The sequence below is a fragment of the Rattus norvegicus genome, chromosome 10 (genome assembly GCF_021556685.1).
Source record: "Rattus norvegicus strain SHRSP/BbbUtx chromosome 10, alternate assembly SHRSP_T2T, whole genome shotgun sequence".
NCBI lineage: Eukaryota > Metazoa > Chordata > Mammalia > Rodentia > Muridae > Rattus > Rattus norvegicus.
In genome coordinates, this window is record NC_141543.1 from 108,851,020 (window position 1) to 108,866,013 (window position 14,994).

The 14,994-nt window shown below is 54.8% G+C and overlaps 1 protein-coding gene across 2 annotated transcripts in view; it reads left to right on the plus strand.

The window, feature by feature from the left end:
- Positions 1-14,994, plus strand: part of Septin9 (septin 9) — a 134,052-nt gene that overhangs the window by 49,245 nt on the left and 69,813 nt on the right. For both annotated transcript variants that reach the window (NM_176856.3, NM_031837.2), the window contains 1 exon segment: positions 8,365-9,003. In NM_176856.3, the coding sequence (NP_789826.2) occupies positions 8,365-9,003 (639 nt within the window).

Genomic DNA, 14,994 nt, shown 5'->3' on the forward strand with positions numbered 1-14,994 from the left:
CAGAGATCTTGCTGTGCAGGGCTCACAGGTTCCACCATGGAGCTGTACCCACGCCTCCTGTTCCCTTTCCTGGGATCGAAGGGGACCTTCATTTCTGGGGCTGCTCTATCAGATTTGGTGGGGCTTCCCACCCTCATATAGTACGTATACTCTCAAAGAAGTGCAGGTCAGCCGTTCCAACTCAAGGTGTCCGTGGTGTGACTACCTTCTCCAGGCCCAGAGGGAAGGAGAGCCCATCTGTCCTGTGCCTCATCTGTCCTGCACCTCTTGTGCCTTTGGTAGATGCCAGCAATCTTAGGCTTTCGGGCGCATCCCTGACTCCCTGGTCTCTGCCTTCACGTGGCTGTCTGTATACGTGTGTTTTATCAGCTTATCTCTCTCCATCGGCCATGAGACTTGTCACGGTTCAGGGCCCCCTCTAATCCAGGGCAATCCTTCAGAGCTTCACTTTAATCGTAATTGGAGAAATCCTTCCTAAATAGTTCTAGGTCGGGGAGGCAGTTTGTAAATGTGTACTCTGGGTGGGCACTGCCTCTTCATGGAGCCTGGCCCACCCAAAGCAGGGAGGTGGATTTGAGTGAGCCACTGTGACAGGGTCTGGGTGGGTTCCAGATGGGTGAGCCTGTTGCTGGCTGGACCTCGGTGCCACCTCATCTCGCTGTTGACAGGTTTTTCCAAGGAGAAACCAACACAGTGAAATTTCGGGCAGGGCACCTAGGAAGAAGCCAGTGGTAGAGCACTTGTCCAGCAAGTCAGTAAAAAACCCCATTGTCTGGGATCCTGAGCACCAGGTCTTGACCACCACAGCTGCCCGTGGGCTCCCTGTATTCTGCGTCCTGTTTGGGCGACCAGTCTTTCCAAGTTTTGCTTCTGGGAGGTGTGATGTGGGCACCCTGTGTGCTGGGCTGAGACCCTGTGCCCAGCTCCTCCGAGCGTTTGTTCTTTGTTTCTCTTTGACTTATTTCCGAGATCCAGCGGCAGGGATCGGATGATTCTGACCTCATTCACAGGATCATTTCAGAGTGTACCCAGCCTGCCTTAGGACATGTGAGAGGGGAACTTGAGGGCCCAGAGTGACCTTGGCAGAGGAAGAAGTCTCTAAAGTCACCAGGAAGTACCGTATGGAATTGGGCTTGGTGGTACACATGCTGGAGAGTTTGAAGTCAGCTTGGGCTCTATACGGTGTGAGCCTCTGTCTCAATGAATCAAGAGAGGAGAGGACGAGGGGGAAGGATGGAGGGAGAGGGGGGAGATAGCAGAGTTGACCCTTTGCTTCAGCAGAATGGCCTTCTTTGGCTTTGTTCTTGGAACCCCAAATCCCCTGGCAGAATCTCTTCCCAGGGAAACTGGTTGTACCCCTTCCCAGGGGTGGGCGGATAGAGCATCCAGCTTTTCCCTCGCCCAGAGATGCCAGTTAGATCTCCCGTGAGTTCACGCTGAGTTTCCAAAGGCAGGCAGAGAGGATCATGGGACAGAACTCTACGGGCAATGACCTCAGTGTCACGGTCCCCAGGCTCCATCTGTGAGCCACATGTACAGAGAAGCCCAGGGTAGGCAGAGCCCTTGGCTGCCATGCTGGAGCCCTGGACGACCATGCTTTTTTTTTCTAGGGTCTGTCTACTGGGCCTAGCAGGGCCTGGACCTGAGGGAGGTGCAGCGGGAGGGGGAGGAGAGGCTCTCCTGAGGTGTCAGCTCCTGCTTTCTCACTTTCCTTCCCAGACTCCTGGTGGGTTTGAGGTCTCCCACTGGCACTGTCCAGGAAGGAAGAAATTCCTGTCTTCATCTGGACTTGGCCTGGCTTTGTTGTTAAATAACCATGCGGTTGTTGGTAGGGGTGGCTGTTCACGGACTTCCGGTACAGGCTCTACTCACTCACTGGGACTAATTTTAAGTTCTTCCTTTGGGTCTGTTCTGCTTCCTGAAGTTACATCCCTCCCTGTGTCTCCCATCTGCATCCTCCTCTTGTCCTAAGCCCGCTCCCCACCTCCTTCCTAACCCCCTCTACCCCCTCAGCATCTCAGACCTCCAGAAGTATCTCCTGAGGTGGGGACCCAAGGGGAGATGGTCACTAGGGTCTCGGTGTTGGGATAGGACAGAGGGGACGAGGCCAAGAAAGGCAACAGAGTCCGGCGTGTTCTGAGGAGCCCCGAGGACTGCAAAACTGGTCCCCAGAGAAGTCCTGCCTTGGAATGCTAAGAGAGCCGGGTGTTGATATTCCAGTTTGGGGAGGATTAGGATGTGGCCTCCTTCAGGTCCCAGGCAGAGGCAGAGGCAGGCTACCTAAGAAGAGGTAAAGTCCTGCAGGGTGCCTGAGCAGCAAGGTGGCCTCAGGGGGTTAGAAGTGGGCCACCTGTGGAGACACTCAACAGAAGGTTGATTAGATAATGATAGTGTTGGGTCACCTCCATTGCATCTTCACACGCACAGCTAGGTGAGGTTTGGAGTTCCAGAATATTGAGGCTCACTGTGGCCCCAGCACTGTTTGGTTTGAGTCTTCAGCTGTCAACCTCGAATGAGGTTCACAGACTGGCCTCATGCCACAAGGTCAGCTAGGAAGGCGGGGGAGGGGGGAAGGGGGGGCTGGCTCTGCACTTTCGGCCTCTGCAGGGTGGGAGCTGCTGCCTCCAGTTCGGGCTGAGTAGGAGGGTAAGGCCTCCTAGCCAGCCCCAGCTCTGCCAAGGCCAAGGCCTTGCCCGCTAACCACGCCCACTCTTTCCCAGAGTAAGGACGCGGGCCCAAGGCCCAGTTCTCAAAGGCGCCTGAGAGCAGGCCAGGACGGTTATGGTTGGGGCTAGGGGAGCCTTCTGGTCCACCCCCCCCCCCCCCAGCTCCTCTCGATACAGGTGCGTTGTTACCAGCGGGTGGACCGCTTTCCTCTGGGGCACCGTCTGTCCTATGACCCGGGTGGTGGACTCTGCCTTCCGCGTGGCTAGCATACGGTTAGTGTAGGGGAGAAGTCTGACCTGTGTATCTTAGAGCCTGCGCTTTGGTTCTATGCTGTTCCCTTTCGTGGGGGCTGCGCACGGCGCTGTTTTGGCCTCTAGAGCATGCGCTGTGGTTCTATGCTGTTCCCTCCCGTGGGCGCTGCACACGGCGCTGTTTTGGCCTCCGACTACCCTTTTCCTTACAGGATAGTGGGCTCAGGCTGGGGCAGGGCTTTGCGTCTTTCCCTGGCCTCCCTTCCCAGAGCAGGCCCGATAGAATCCGTGCACCCGGAAGTCTTCGATCCGGTTTCAGGAGCCAGGAGAGGTTCAGAGGTTCCCGCAGCAGCCTGCGGTCAGAGCAGGGACCTTAACAATGGTCCCTTGTGCTCGTTACATTCCTCCTTAAACAGGCCCAGACCCAGGCTGCTCTGGCTTAGGCCCCCCACGGGTTCTGGGGAAGGAGGGTTTACAGCTGGAAGGAGGCTGTTGGCCTCTTTGTGTGTAGCAGCCAAGGCAAGGTGCTTGAGGGACAGGGGGAGGGACTTGTGCTTTGTGGGAAAGGGGTGAGCTGGGAGGTGTGTGTTCTCAGCTTGGGACGCTTGGGACGGTGTGCAGAGTCCTCCAGAACTCCCAGAGCTTTCCTTGCAAGCCGCATCCGCATCTTTGAAACCCTGTCTGTGTCCGTGGTCACACGTGACGTCACATGTGGGGGGCCTGAGTTCCTCTGAATTGCTTCCCCATCTTATTTCTCTTTTTGAGACAGAGTCACGGAGCCTGAAATTTTTCATTTCAGCAAGACTGGCTGGCCAAAGGCTCCATCCTCCTGCTTCTGTACACCAACACTGGAGTTAGAGATGCAGGCCACCACACCCAGCTTTTACATGGTTTCTGGGGCTTCTAAGACCTCACGCTTACAAAGCAAGAACTTTCCCCGGCCTTAGGTGCATAGACCTGGGTCAGGAGGAGTTGGTTTAGAACAGCCACTGCCATCCATCTAAAGAGTCGTGCCAGAGTGGTGCAAGCGTCTGCGTGCCAGCGCCTGCGTGCCAGCAGACTGCACCTGCGCCTGTGACGGCGAGCGAGGACCCTGGGTGTGCGGCTTGTATCCTGCTATGTCTACTAAATACTCTCAGAATTTCTCATCTTCCGAGTTGTGGTTCCGATGACCCTGTGAGACTCTGGCCTGTAAATCCTGTTTTCAGAGTTTGCCACATTCGTCTGGATGTACATGCCCTCCTCCATAAATCTGATAATTTCCTTGGAATGCCAATCCCAGAAATGGGCCAGGAGTGCAAGATTATAAACTGCAATCACCCCCACCCCTCACCATCGCTACCCCCACTCGCATTTAGGAGGGTGGAGGTGGAGGATGCTCAGAGAAGTGGGTGAGACCTGAGCCTGGCTTGGGTAGGGGTGAGTCAGTCCTCCACAGCATTTGGGTAAAAGGGGGGCCAGGGTGGCCTCCTGCCGTAGGGCTACTGGCACTGTTTTAGTTCCCAGGGGCAGCGTGGAAGTGTGGAGACCTACGGTATACAATAGCGCATAGTTTGGGGTGCTCACTGGGGGCCCCTCTGGCTGCACTAGTTTGGATTTGTGACAGGTTACTCCTCTACCTAGCTAGTCACTGGGATTTGATATGAAGTCAGTCTCAGACAGAGGCCCTAGACTGAGCTACAGTGTGATACATTGTATCATCCTACCAGACTCCACAGAGCAAGGGCCTGATGACCTCACACCATCCGTCTCCTGGGTCTCCTGCCTCTCCTGGATCTCCTGCCTCTCCTGGGTCTGTCCTAGGCTGCTGTACTGCAGTATTGGTGACAGGACAGACACATCCATTCTCTCTTAGTTCTGGAGTTTAAATTCAAGTTGCCAGTAAAGCTGCACGCTCTCCAACCTCCACAGAGGGAGGATACTTTCACCTGGCCCAGCAGCTGTGGCCAGAGACACTCAGATGGCCTCTGGCTTTTAGCTCTCGGACAATCTTATGCCTTTCTCTTCAAGGCACTAGTGTCAGCCCCAAATCAGGACTATATTTATCTTGATTACCGACATGTGAGACCTGTCTCCCACAAAATTCGGAAGAACGTGGCAAGCTCTGAGACCTTGAGAAGGTCTTTTTGTGGGGGCCGCTTTTCAGAATCACTGCATAACCTTTGAAGAAAGTAGGGCTTCTTGTGCTGGGTAGGGATGAAGGCGATGCTCTCTGCACCCAAGGACCATCCTCTAGGTCCATGCCCACAGTTAGAAGCCCACGGCCACGTTAGTGAGGTTCTTAGGGCGGTGCTGTGAGCACACCATGCCTGGTTTTGAACACACTCCCTGAAGCCTGTGGCCCATGGTGTGGGGAAGAAGTGTGTGGGCAGCGTGGGATCCCGGAAGGCTGGAGAGAGCCTGGCTCAGGACCTGATTGTTCTTCTTCTGAGGAGGAGGACAGGCGCTTATCTGAGGAAGGTTCTGAGCCTAGGCAGGCTCTCCCTCTGTGTGCTCGCTCACATTGTATCGCTCACATTGTATCGATAGCCAAGGACCTAGGGCCTTGACCAGGGGTGACTGAGGCCTGTGGATACAATTTGTTAAGCTCATTTTGATTTGTGCCAGTGTTCAGAATTAGCACGGAAATGTGGGCTGTTGGCAGGACACAGGCCAAGACCAAGGCACCACTGCCATTGCTGAGGATGTGGGAGTGGGATGGGGTGGGGTGGGGATGGGCCAGGGGTGGGGGTGGGGTGATTGCAGTTTATGATTGGCTCAGGGCCTTGTTCCTTTCTTTGTCCTCCACAAGGAAAGGGGTTCCCCCCCCAGAAGTACTCCAGCCTGGGGAGCCAGGCACCAGTAGCCTGGACTTCCTCTGCCTCTCCCCTCTGCAGCTGTTCTCTTGCCTTTATCGGAGCAGCAGGGGCCTGCTTGCAAGGCCGGTTAGGAGTGGGCCTGTGGGCTGTAGGAGGGAGCTAGAGCAAGGTGGAGGGGGCGGGGCTTCGGTGCCTCACCTGAGATTCTAGCCACTCCCCCCAGCTATTTGTAAGCATTTCTGCCCTAGTTGCTCTTGGGGGTGTCTGGAGGGGCCTAGTGTTATATATGGGCTGGGGACATTTTACTAAGGGGGGGTTCTACCTATGAGACTATGGAGGCACCATCATTTATTCTGGGCGAAATCTTCCTAGTGTGGCGGCTTTGGGGTCACCCCACGCTCCTGCGGTAGCTCTGTACCGTGCTTTGTAAATTCGCCCAAGAAACTCACCAGTTCCCAAGGGAGTCCTATATTAATTCCTTAGGAGACATAGTTATGTTTTCCAGGAAAGACACTCTGACAAAACCTGTGTGTACGTGTGTGAGATGCACATTCAGAGCTGACCTCAGTTGTTTTTGAGTGTGGGTGTCTTGCTGGCCTGGAACTCCTAAGAGGCTAGGTGACTTAGACAGCAGGTTCTGGGGTCTCACTGAACTCCCCTTCCCCAGTCCTGGAACACAAGGGTGTTGTGCACCCACACCTGGCCTTTAAAATCTGAGTTCTGGAAACATTTCACTGACTTGAGTTCTTGGGTGAGTGGCTCCCATCTCAGCCTCTAGCCTTCTCAAGGAAATCTGGTATTGTAGACCTGAGGATGTATGTGTGGGTGGGGGGGTTGCCTTTGGAGAAGATTGGGTGGGGGGCAGTACCCATGGCCCTGGAGCTGTCGACAGAGGTTAGGCCAGTTCTTGGTCCTTTCTTCTGTGGGCAGGAAGAAGGAGGACATCCTGGGGTCCCCTGAACCCTGGGTTCTGGGGCTGGGGGAACCCTGCAGTGTCTGGAGCCGGAGCTGGTAGCTGTTCCTGCCACGTGGGCCCTTCTGGCTCTCCGCCTGCCTAACCTAAACAGTTGACGTTCATTTCACTGGAGGCTGCAGAGACAAGGGGCTGGAGACCTCTTAGCCACCACCCTTCTGCTCCCCTGGGAGCAGTCAATGTGGCCGAGTGCAAACATTGGGGCTCAGGGTAGGAGCAGGGTGGTCAGTGTCCTGCACAATCCAGAGTAATGGATTGACAGGTCAAGATGGACGTGCGTGTGCTGAACCTAGGGAGCAGACCGTTGAGGGCGACAGCCTTGGTATCAGACTGATGCTATCTATGGTTGCTTACTGCTGGGCCAGGGGAATAGTATGCTTTTAAAAATTACATCTATTGGGGCTGGGGATTTAGCTCAGTGGTAGAGCACTTACCTAGGAAGTGCAAGGCCCTGGGTTCGGTCCCCAGCTCCGAAAAAAAGAACCCAAAAAAAAAAAAACATCTATTAAGTTACGTGTGCATGTGGGTCGGACAACACGTGGGGGTCACTGTTTTACACACTAAACTGTCTCGCTGGCCGGGCAGAGAATAATCCTCTTTTAAAAATCTGAATGTGGGGGCTGGGGATTTAGCTCAGTGGTAGAGCGCTTACCTAGGAAGCGCAAGGCCCTGGGTTCGGTCCCCAGCTCCGAAAAAAAGAACCAAAAAAAAAAAAAAAATCTGAATGTGTGGGTTGGGGATTTAGCTCAGTGGTAGAGCGCTTGCCTAGCAAGCACAAGGCCCTGGGTTTGGTCCTCAGCTCTGAAAAAAAAAAATCTGAATGTGTGGGTGCCTTAATGAATCCGTGTACACCGTACCCGTGTGGGAGCTTGCAGAGGTCGGAAGAGGGCATCAGATCCCCTGAAACTGGAGTTATGGGTGGTTGTGAGCAACCAGGTGGGTGCTGGGAATCGAGCCCAGGTCCTCTGCAAGAGCAGTGAGGAGAGCTCTTAACCTTTGAGCCAGTTCTCCAGCCCCAGGAATAGTATGTTCTGTAGCACAGCTGTTGAGGTATCTTGGGGTGTCGCCATGTCATCATGCTGTGCTCTCTTGGCTGATGGTGTCTGGGTGTGTGTCAGGGGAGGAGAGGAAGAAGGAGAGGAAAGCCACAGGAAAGAAACTCCACAGTCCTCAGTCTCTAGAGGGCGTGGCTATGGTTTGCACCTTGACCACAGCAGATCAGGGGAGGGGCTGCCATCCTCTCAGGCCAGCCTCTGGAGAGAGTCAGGTACTCTGTGGGAGGTCCTAGGATGGACTTGTCTCTCATACCTACCACATGCTGGCGGAAAAGGGAGACGGCTTCCTCATGAGCCCCATGGCATCCTAGCTGGTGTCTCGTTTTGGCTGTGTTGGGTATTGATCTTTGTGCCTAGGAGGCAAGTACTCTACCACTGAGGTCTCTCTATCCCTTGCTCTTTCAGGGAAAGGTTCTCACAGAGTTATTTGAGCTGGCCTTGAACTTGGTCTGTAGCCCAAACCTGCCTTGAACTTGAGATCTTTCCTCTCAAGTAGCTGGGATTCTCCACTTCCCTTAGTCTGGTACCTTTGCCCCTCTTGAACATAGAGAATGCCACGTAATGCCAGGGCCCCTCTGCCAGTGTGCACACCACAGTTGCTGTCCTCTCTTGTCTTCCAGCCTTAAAGAGATCGTTTGAAGTCGAGGAGATTGAGCCGCCGAACTCCACACCACCCCGGAGGGTCCAGACCCCTCTGCTCCGAGCCACGGTGGCCAGCTCCAGCCAGAAATTCCAGGACCTGGGGGTGAAGAACTCAGAGCCTGCTGCTCGCCTTGTAGACACCCTGAGCCAGCGCTCCCCCAAGCCTTCCCTGCGGAGGGTGGACCTGGCAGGGGCCAAGGCGCCTGAGCCCATGTCTCGCCGCACCGAGCTCTCCATTGATATCTCCTCCAAGCAGGTGGAGAGCACAGCCTCAACCCCCGGGCCCTCACGGTTCGGGCTTAAGAGGGCCGAAGTCCTGGGCCATAAGACACCAGAGCCTGTCTCCCGGAGGACGGAAATCACCATTGTCAAGCCTCAAGAGTCAGGGCTCCGCAGGGTAGAGACCCCTGCCTCCAAGGCTCCCGAGGGCTCTGCCATGCCTGTCACCGATGCAGCCCCCAAGAGGGTAGAGATCCAGGTGCCCAAGCCAGCGGAGGCACCCAACTGCCCGCTCCCACCCCAGACCCTGGAGAACTCCGAGGCCCCGATGTCTCAGCTGCAGAGCAGGCTGGAGCCCAGGCCCCCTGTGACTGAGGTCCCATATCGGAACCAGGAAGGTGAGTAGCCCAGCACTAGGTCTCCGGGCTGCATACTTGGGATGGGACCTTGCTGTGAGGTTCCTAGAAGAACCCGTGTGTGTGTGTGTGTGTGTGTGTGTGTGTGTGTGTGTGTGTGTGTGTGTCACACACACTTCCATGGAGATGGGAAAAGACCCAGATGTGCAGAGTTGTGTCCCAAGGCTCAGGGCCACAGCAAGATCCTGCAGTTGAGAAACACCTGTGGGGTACCATACTCCTTTGGTGGCCACTGCCTGACCTCTGTCATGTGATCCTGGAACTGTGAGACCTGAGCATCCGGAGAGTAGTAGTTGGTGCCAGAGCCATGTGTGTTCCCGTGGCTCTTGGAACAAGCCACATTCTGGTAATTGCTAGGTCTCTGGGTGGGCCTTCTGGGATCCAGATCTCACCCTCGAGGAACCGCAGCCTGAGTGCCAGGTGGAGGCCCAGAGTTGAGGATGGGGAGGAGGAATGTGAGTTCTCCCGAGGTTTGCACTGGAGTCTTCCCGTCTTGCTCTCTCTCAAGTCTGGCCATCCTCCCTACATGAGGAACTTCTCACTGCTGAAGCAAAACCTCCCAAGACCCGCTTAAGGAGGGGAATGGTTTGTGTTGGCTCTTGGCTCCAGGAGGCATAGCCATCATGGAGGAGGAAGCGGTTGACTGAGGCATGTCCGCAGTTCGGAAGCAGAAGGGGATGATCGCTCTCAGTCCTTTAATTACTGTCATTAATTGTAGCGAGACACACACAAGACACGTTGGCTGCTGCGGTCGTGTTCACGGATGCAGCTCAGTGCTGCTAAGCACAGCCAGGATGTGCCACAAGTACCACCTCCAGGAATTCCCAGAACAGCCCACACCCCACACAGAAACTCTGCTCTCCGTGAAGCAGCTCCCCGCGCCTCCTTCCTCTGGTCCTGACAGCACCATGCTTCTTTCTGTGTGAGGCTGCGCTACTCCGTTGTCTCCGGCTTACTTAATTGAGGCTTTCACAGCGGCTTCAGTGTTCATCCATATTGAAACCTATGTCAGAACTCGATTCCTTTAACCGAGTCATAGGATGTGTGGAGCAGAACACTTTCTCCCCCTGTAACGGCTTGTGCTTGTCAGGCAAGTGCTGTACCCCCGAGCTGTCCCTGGTTCAGGTAGAATCAATTTGTCTGCTGATGTGTATCTGGCTGGTCCCCAGCATACGGCTCTTGTAAACATTGCTTGCGTCACGGGGATGCATGTAGCTCTTTCATTCTCTCATGGTTGGTGGACTTGGGACCAGGCCGGGGTGAGGGTGGGGACCTTGAGCTCAGCCTTCTTAGAGCGTCAGGTGTCAGGTACTTACCACAGTAAATACCCAGGGACTCAAAAAACTTTGAAGGGCCCTTCCAGGCCTGGGGTCATGTCTGTGCCTCTCTCCCTGAGTCCTAAACTTGACCGTGTTGAGGGTTGCCCAGACTGAGTGTCCAAAGGCCTCGTGCATTGTTGAGGGCCCAGTGGCCTGTGCTCCCTCCACAGGATCTGGGGTTGATTGATCTGGGACCTCCAAAGGCAGCAGCTACACCTCCCTCCTGAGAGGAGATGTTCACTGCTGAGTCAGACAGGATGTGGTTGGAGAGATAGGCAGCTGCACCGGCCGCCCAGCTGTTGATGGCAGCTGGTGCTGGATGCACAGAAGGTGGTCCTGGTTCAGGGGCCCCATGGGGAATGTCTGTTGAAGGATGCTGCTTGTCCTCCAGTGAGGATGCAGCTCAGACGCTGCACACGCTGGGCCATGGGGACCAGTCCACAGCCTCCGCCCTCGCTAGCTTGTGGGAGGACAGTGGGTGGCAGTGAAAGAGCTCTGTGGAAACCTGTTGGGGAGGACAGGAATTCAATAGGTCAGGGTAAAGAAAGGTCGTGTGTGTGTGTGTGTGTGTGTGTGTACGTGTACGTGTGTGTGCATGTGTGTGTATATATGTGTGTATATATGGATGTGTGTATGTGTGTGTATATGTACACATGTATAGTATGTGTTTGTCTGCTGTGTGTATGTGTGTATGTATATGCGTGCATGTATGTCTCTGTGTATCTGTATGTGTCTGTGTGTATGTCTGTGTGTATGTGTGTGCACATGTATAGTATGTGTGTGTGCTTGGTGTGTGCATGTGTGTTTGTGTATATGTATTTGTGTGTATGTGTCTGTGTGTGTGCATGTGTATGTGCATGTGTGTGTCTGGTGTGTGTATGTCTGTGGTGTGTGTGTGTCTATGGTGTGTATATGTGTGTGTGTATGTGCCTGTGGTGTGTGGAGGGGTGTGTGGGGTATATGGGGGCATGTATGTGTATGTGTGTGGTATTTGTATGTATGGTGTGTGTATCTATATTGTGTGTGTGTGTATGTGGTGTCTGTGGTGTGTGTTGTATATGGTGTGTGTGGTGTATATGTGTGGGTATATGTATGTGTGTCTGTGGTATGTGGTATGTGTGGTGTGCATAGTGTGTGTGTTGTGTGTATGATGTGTGTGTATGATGTGTGTGCGTGTGTGCGTGTGTATGAAGTGTGTGTACGTGTGTGTGTATGTGTGTATCTGGAGGCCAGAGGTCAACGTTGGCGTCATTCTCAGGAGACGTCCTCCTTGCTTTCTTCTTCTTTGGAGATTTAGTTCATTCATGTGCGTGCATTTTGCATGCATACATACATGTGTGCCATGTGCATTCCTGGTGCCATGGACCCCTGGGACTTCATTACAGACAGTTGCAGGCTGCCATGTGGCTGCTGGGAATTGTACTTGGGCTGTCTAGAGAAATATTCAGTGTTCCTCCCAGTTCACTACTTCCCCCCGATTTTAGATATATTTGTTCTATTTTTTGTGTGATCGATGTGCCTTCATGTATGTCTGTGGACCATGTGCATGCCTGATGCCCGCAGAGGTCAGAAGAGGGCATCGGCTCCCCCCGGATTTAGAGTTGAGAATGGTTGTGAACCACACATGGGTGCCGAGACTGAACAAGTGCTTGCTCTTAGCTTCTGTGCCTTCTCTCCTGCCTGCACTGTCTGGGGGTGGGGTCTCTCCCTGGGATCTGGGTTTGCCTGAGTGGCTGGCTGTCCAGCAACCTCCCAGCATCTTCCTGTCTCCTCTCCAATGCTAATACGTTAAGTGCTTATGACACTGTGGTGCCGGGAGTAAGTCAGGTCCTTGCGCTTGCACAGCTGTACATAGCAGTAGCTGAACGCCAGGAAGGTCCTTCATGGTAGCCTAGGGTTCCCAGGAGAGTGGAGGGCAGGGCAGGGCAGGGCAGGGAGAGACAAGGCAACAGAACCTTCCCCAGGGAGCCTATTGGAAAATTGATGGTGTGTCTCTGGGGACCTGTCTCATCTTTTCCACACCCACAACCTCTCCTTGGAGGCTACAGTCCATTCTCCGTCCTCTAGCTACCCATCCATGGGGTCTCTGGTGCCCCTGCTGAGCTGTTCCTGACCAGACACCCCGAAGCAGGGTCCTTCCTGCTCTCTAGCTCTCCCCTCAGCTCTTTTCTGGGTTTCCACACCTTCCTTGCAAGCCCTCAACTCTGACCTGACCCCTGCTTTTGGTTTGTTGAACTCCTACACTCTCCTCAAATCCCTACCCGTCCTTCCCCATGGGTAGAAACACCCTCCCTTCCTGTAACTCCAGGCCATCTTTGCCTTCTCCTACGTTATAAATTATTTGCGTATGAACCATTTTCCCACTGCTGGTCTCTTTTTCCCAGCCTGGGGAAGCAGGTTTCCCTAGGACAAAAAGTAGTTTTCTGTCCTTCAAAATTCAGGAAACGTGGACCTTAAGGGGGAAGAAGCTAAATTCTAACCATAAGCTCTCATCTCCTTCCACGTTCTGCCAGACACTCTTCAGAATTCTGTCAGCACCCGACTGGAGGCTGAGGGTCCTGGTTGGGGGAGGGCTAAGGGGAGGGCACAGCTCAGGCTGCTGTGTACTTTCATAGAGTGCCCCAAGGTAACCAGTAAGTGACTTGGACAATAAAAATTAATGGTGGCGCCTGACAGGCGGTGACCTGAGGATGTTTTGGCGGCAACTGCGAGCACATGCAGGGACCCCCGAAGCATCCCCCAAGGGACCAAGATATACTTCTTGTAGTGTCTTCCCAGAGGTCTTTGTTCCCTGCTCCACATACTTGATTGTCCATGCAGGGCTGGGGCCACTGCAGAGGGAGAGAGCCATCCTCAGAGTGCACTAGGGGGGCATCGGGGAGGAGTAGGGAACCTGGATGTCTGAAAGGGAAAGACAGCCTAGGTTCCCCAGCCTCTGAGATCTAAGCTCTGCCAGTATATGTTGGGTTCCCGTTGTCATGGAGGCCTTGGTGATGCCGGGATACCTCGAGGGCAGGCTGCTGGCCCAGCTCCCCCAGCCTCCCTTCTGGCACACAGCCACACTTGGTGGCTCCCCAGACTACCTTATAAGGAGGGTGCTGCACTTGCTTGCCACTCCCTCTTGCTCTGGTACCTTGCCTTCTCTGGTGCTGCTCGTGAGGCCTGCTGAGTTCCTGGGTGTGTCCAGACCACACCCGTGAGCCCCACTGTTCTGAGTGAACACCTCCACTCCTCAGTCTGCCCAGTTTCTGAAGCTGTCCATCAGTGCAGGGTGGTCCCTGGGTTGCTTGCCTGGGACAGGTGGTTGACCACTTCCCGTGGGTCCCTGGGTATTGTGTCTACATCAGACCTAGGGACAGATAGGGCAGAGGCCCCATGCAGATGCTGGGGCTACAAGTCCCTTGTGGCATGGACAGATTTAATCAGAGCATAGGTTCCCTGAGGCCACCCAGTGGTGTCACAGAAGAGGGGAACTCTTGGATAGGAAAGTCTGGACTCCAAATGAGGAAGAATGTACCAGGTCCAGCCTGGGGAGGACTTAGCATATCTCACAAGTTGAGGTGTCCAGTTGGGAAGTGGGTGATCGCTATGAGAACTGGCAGGGAATTAACCCAGGCTCTGCAGAGGGCTCCATAGACAGTCTTTGTATTTGCAGGACGCTCACAGGCTGTGGGAATCTCCTGACTGTCCGTGGGCTGTGGCTTTCCTCAGGGTGGGTTAAGGCTTACCATGAAAGCCTGTTTGTGCTCCATGAGGCCGGCAGAGAAGTTGCTCATGGGGGCCTGAGGAGCCTCCTGTGTTTCTTCTGGAGGGATCTGGCCACGTCTACAGGAAGAACATTCCTCCAGGCCACCGCACCCGCATGGCCCTCTCTTCTCCTTGCCACAGTGGCCGCCCTGTTCTAGGACTGGACGTCTTTCCTCCTAAGGATGGACCCGCTCAATCTGAACTCTCCCAGACTTTTCCCACCTAGGGCGAGGAAGAAAACTGGAGGGCAGTGGGCACAGTGGTCAGAGCAGTGGGATCTCCTTCAAGATGAAGGCAGACAGACCCTGGCTCTGGGCTCCATGCAAAGTCCCTCCCTGGCTGCCTACCCAGCTGTCTGCCGCCCAGCTGTCTACAGAAACCAGGGCACAGTGCTGAGGGAGAGCCAGGCCTCTCCACAGATCATGGCCCAGCAGCTGTGGAATACCTTAAATAGAGAGAAAGACAGCTGGGGCACGCCTGCCTGGGAGGGGGTGTGTCCTGTTCCACCCCTCCGATTCTGTGGCTGAGGCTCTGACCACCCAGCGGTGCTCTGGATGGAGCCCGGTCTAGCACATGGCACTGTGTGACCCTCCCACCCCCACCTACACTGAGCAGTTGCCCTAGGAGGAACCATGCCTGCATCCTCAGCCTCTAAGCCCTGGACAGCTGCTGGGATCCAGAGTCTGAATGATGGGATGGCTGTTGAGGGTGGCCCAGGGGAGAGAGCCATGCTTTCTTTGTGTGGCTGGACAGAGGGCACGTTCATCCCGGAAGCAGCACACTGATGTTCCCAGCGGACACCCTGGATGTGGGCAGCCTCTGACCAGACTCTGGATTTTTCTGGTGGCCAGGGAGAGTGCCACCGTGGCACACGCTGGCCCTGTCCCCAGAGCCTCAAGTCTGGGAG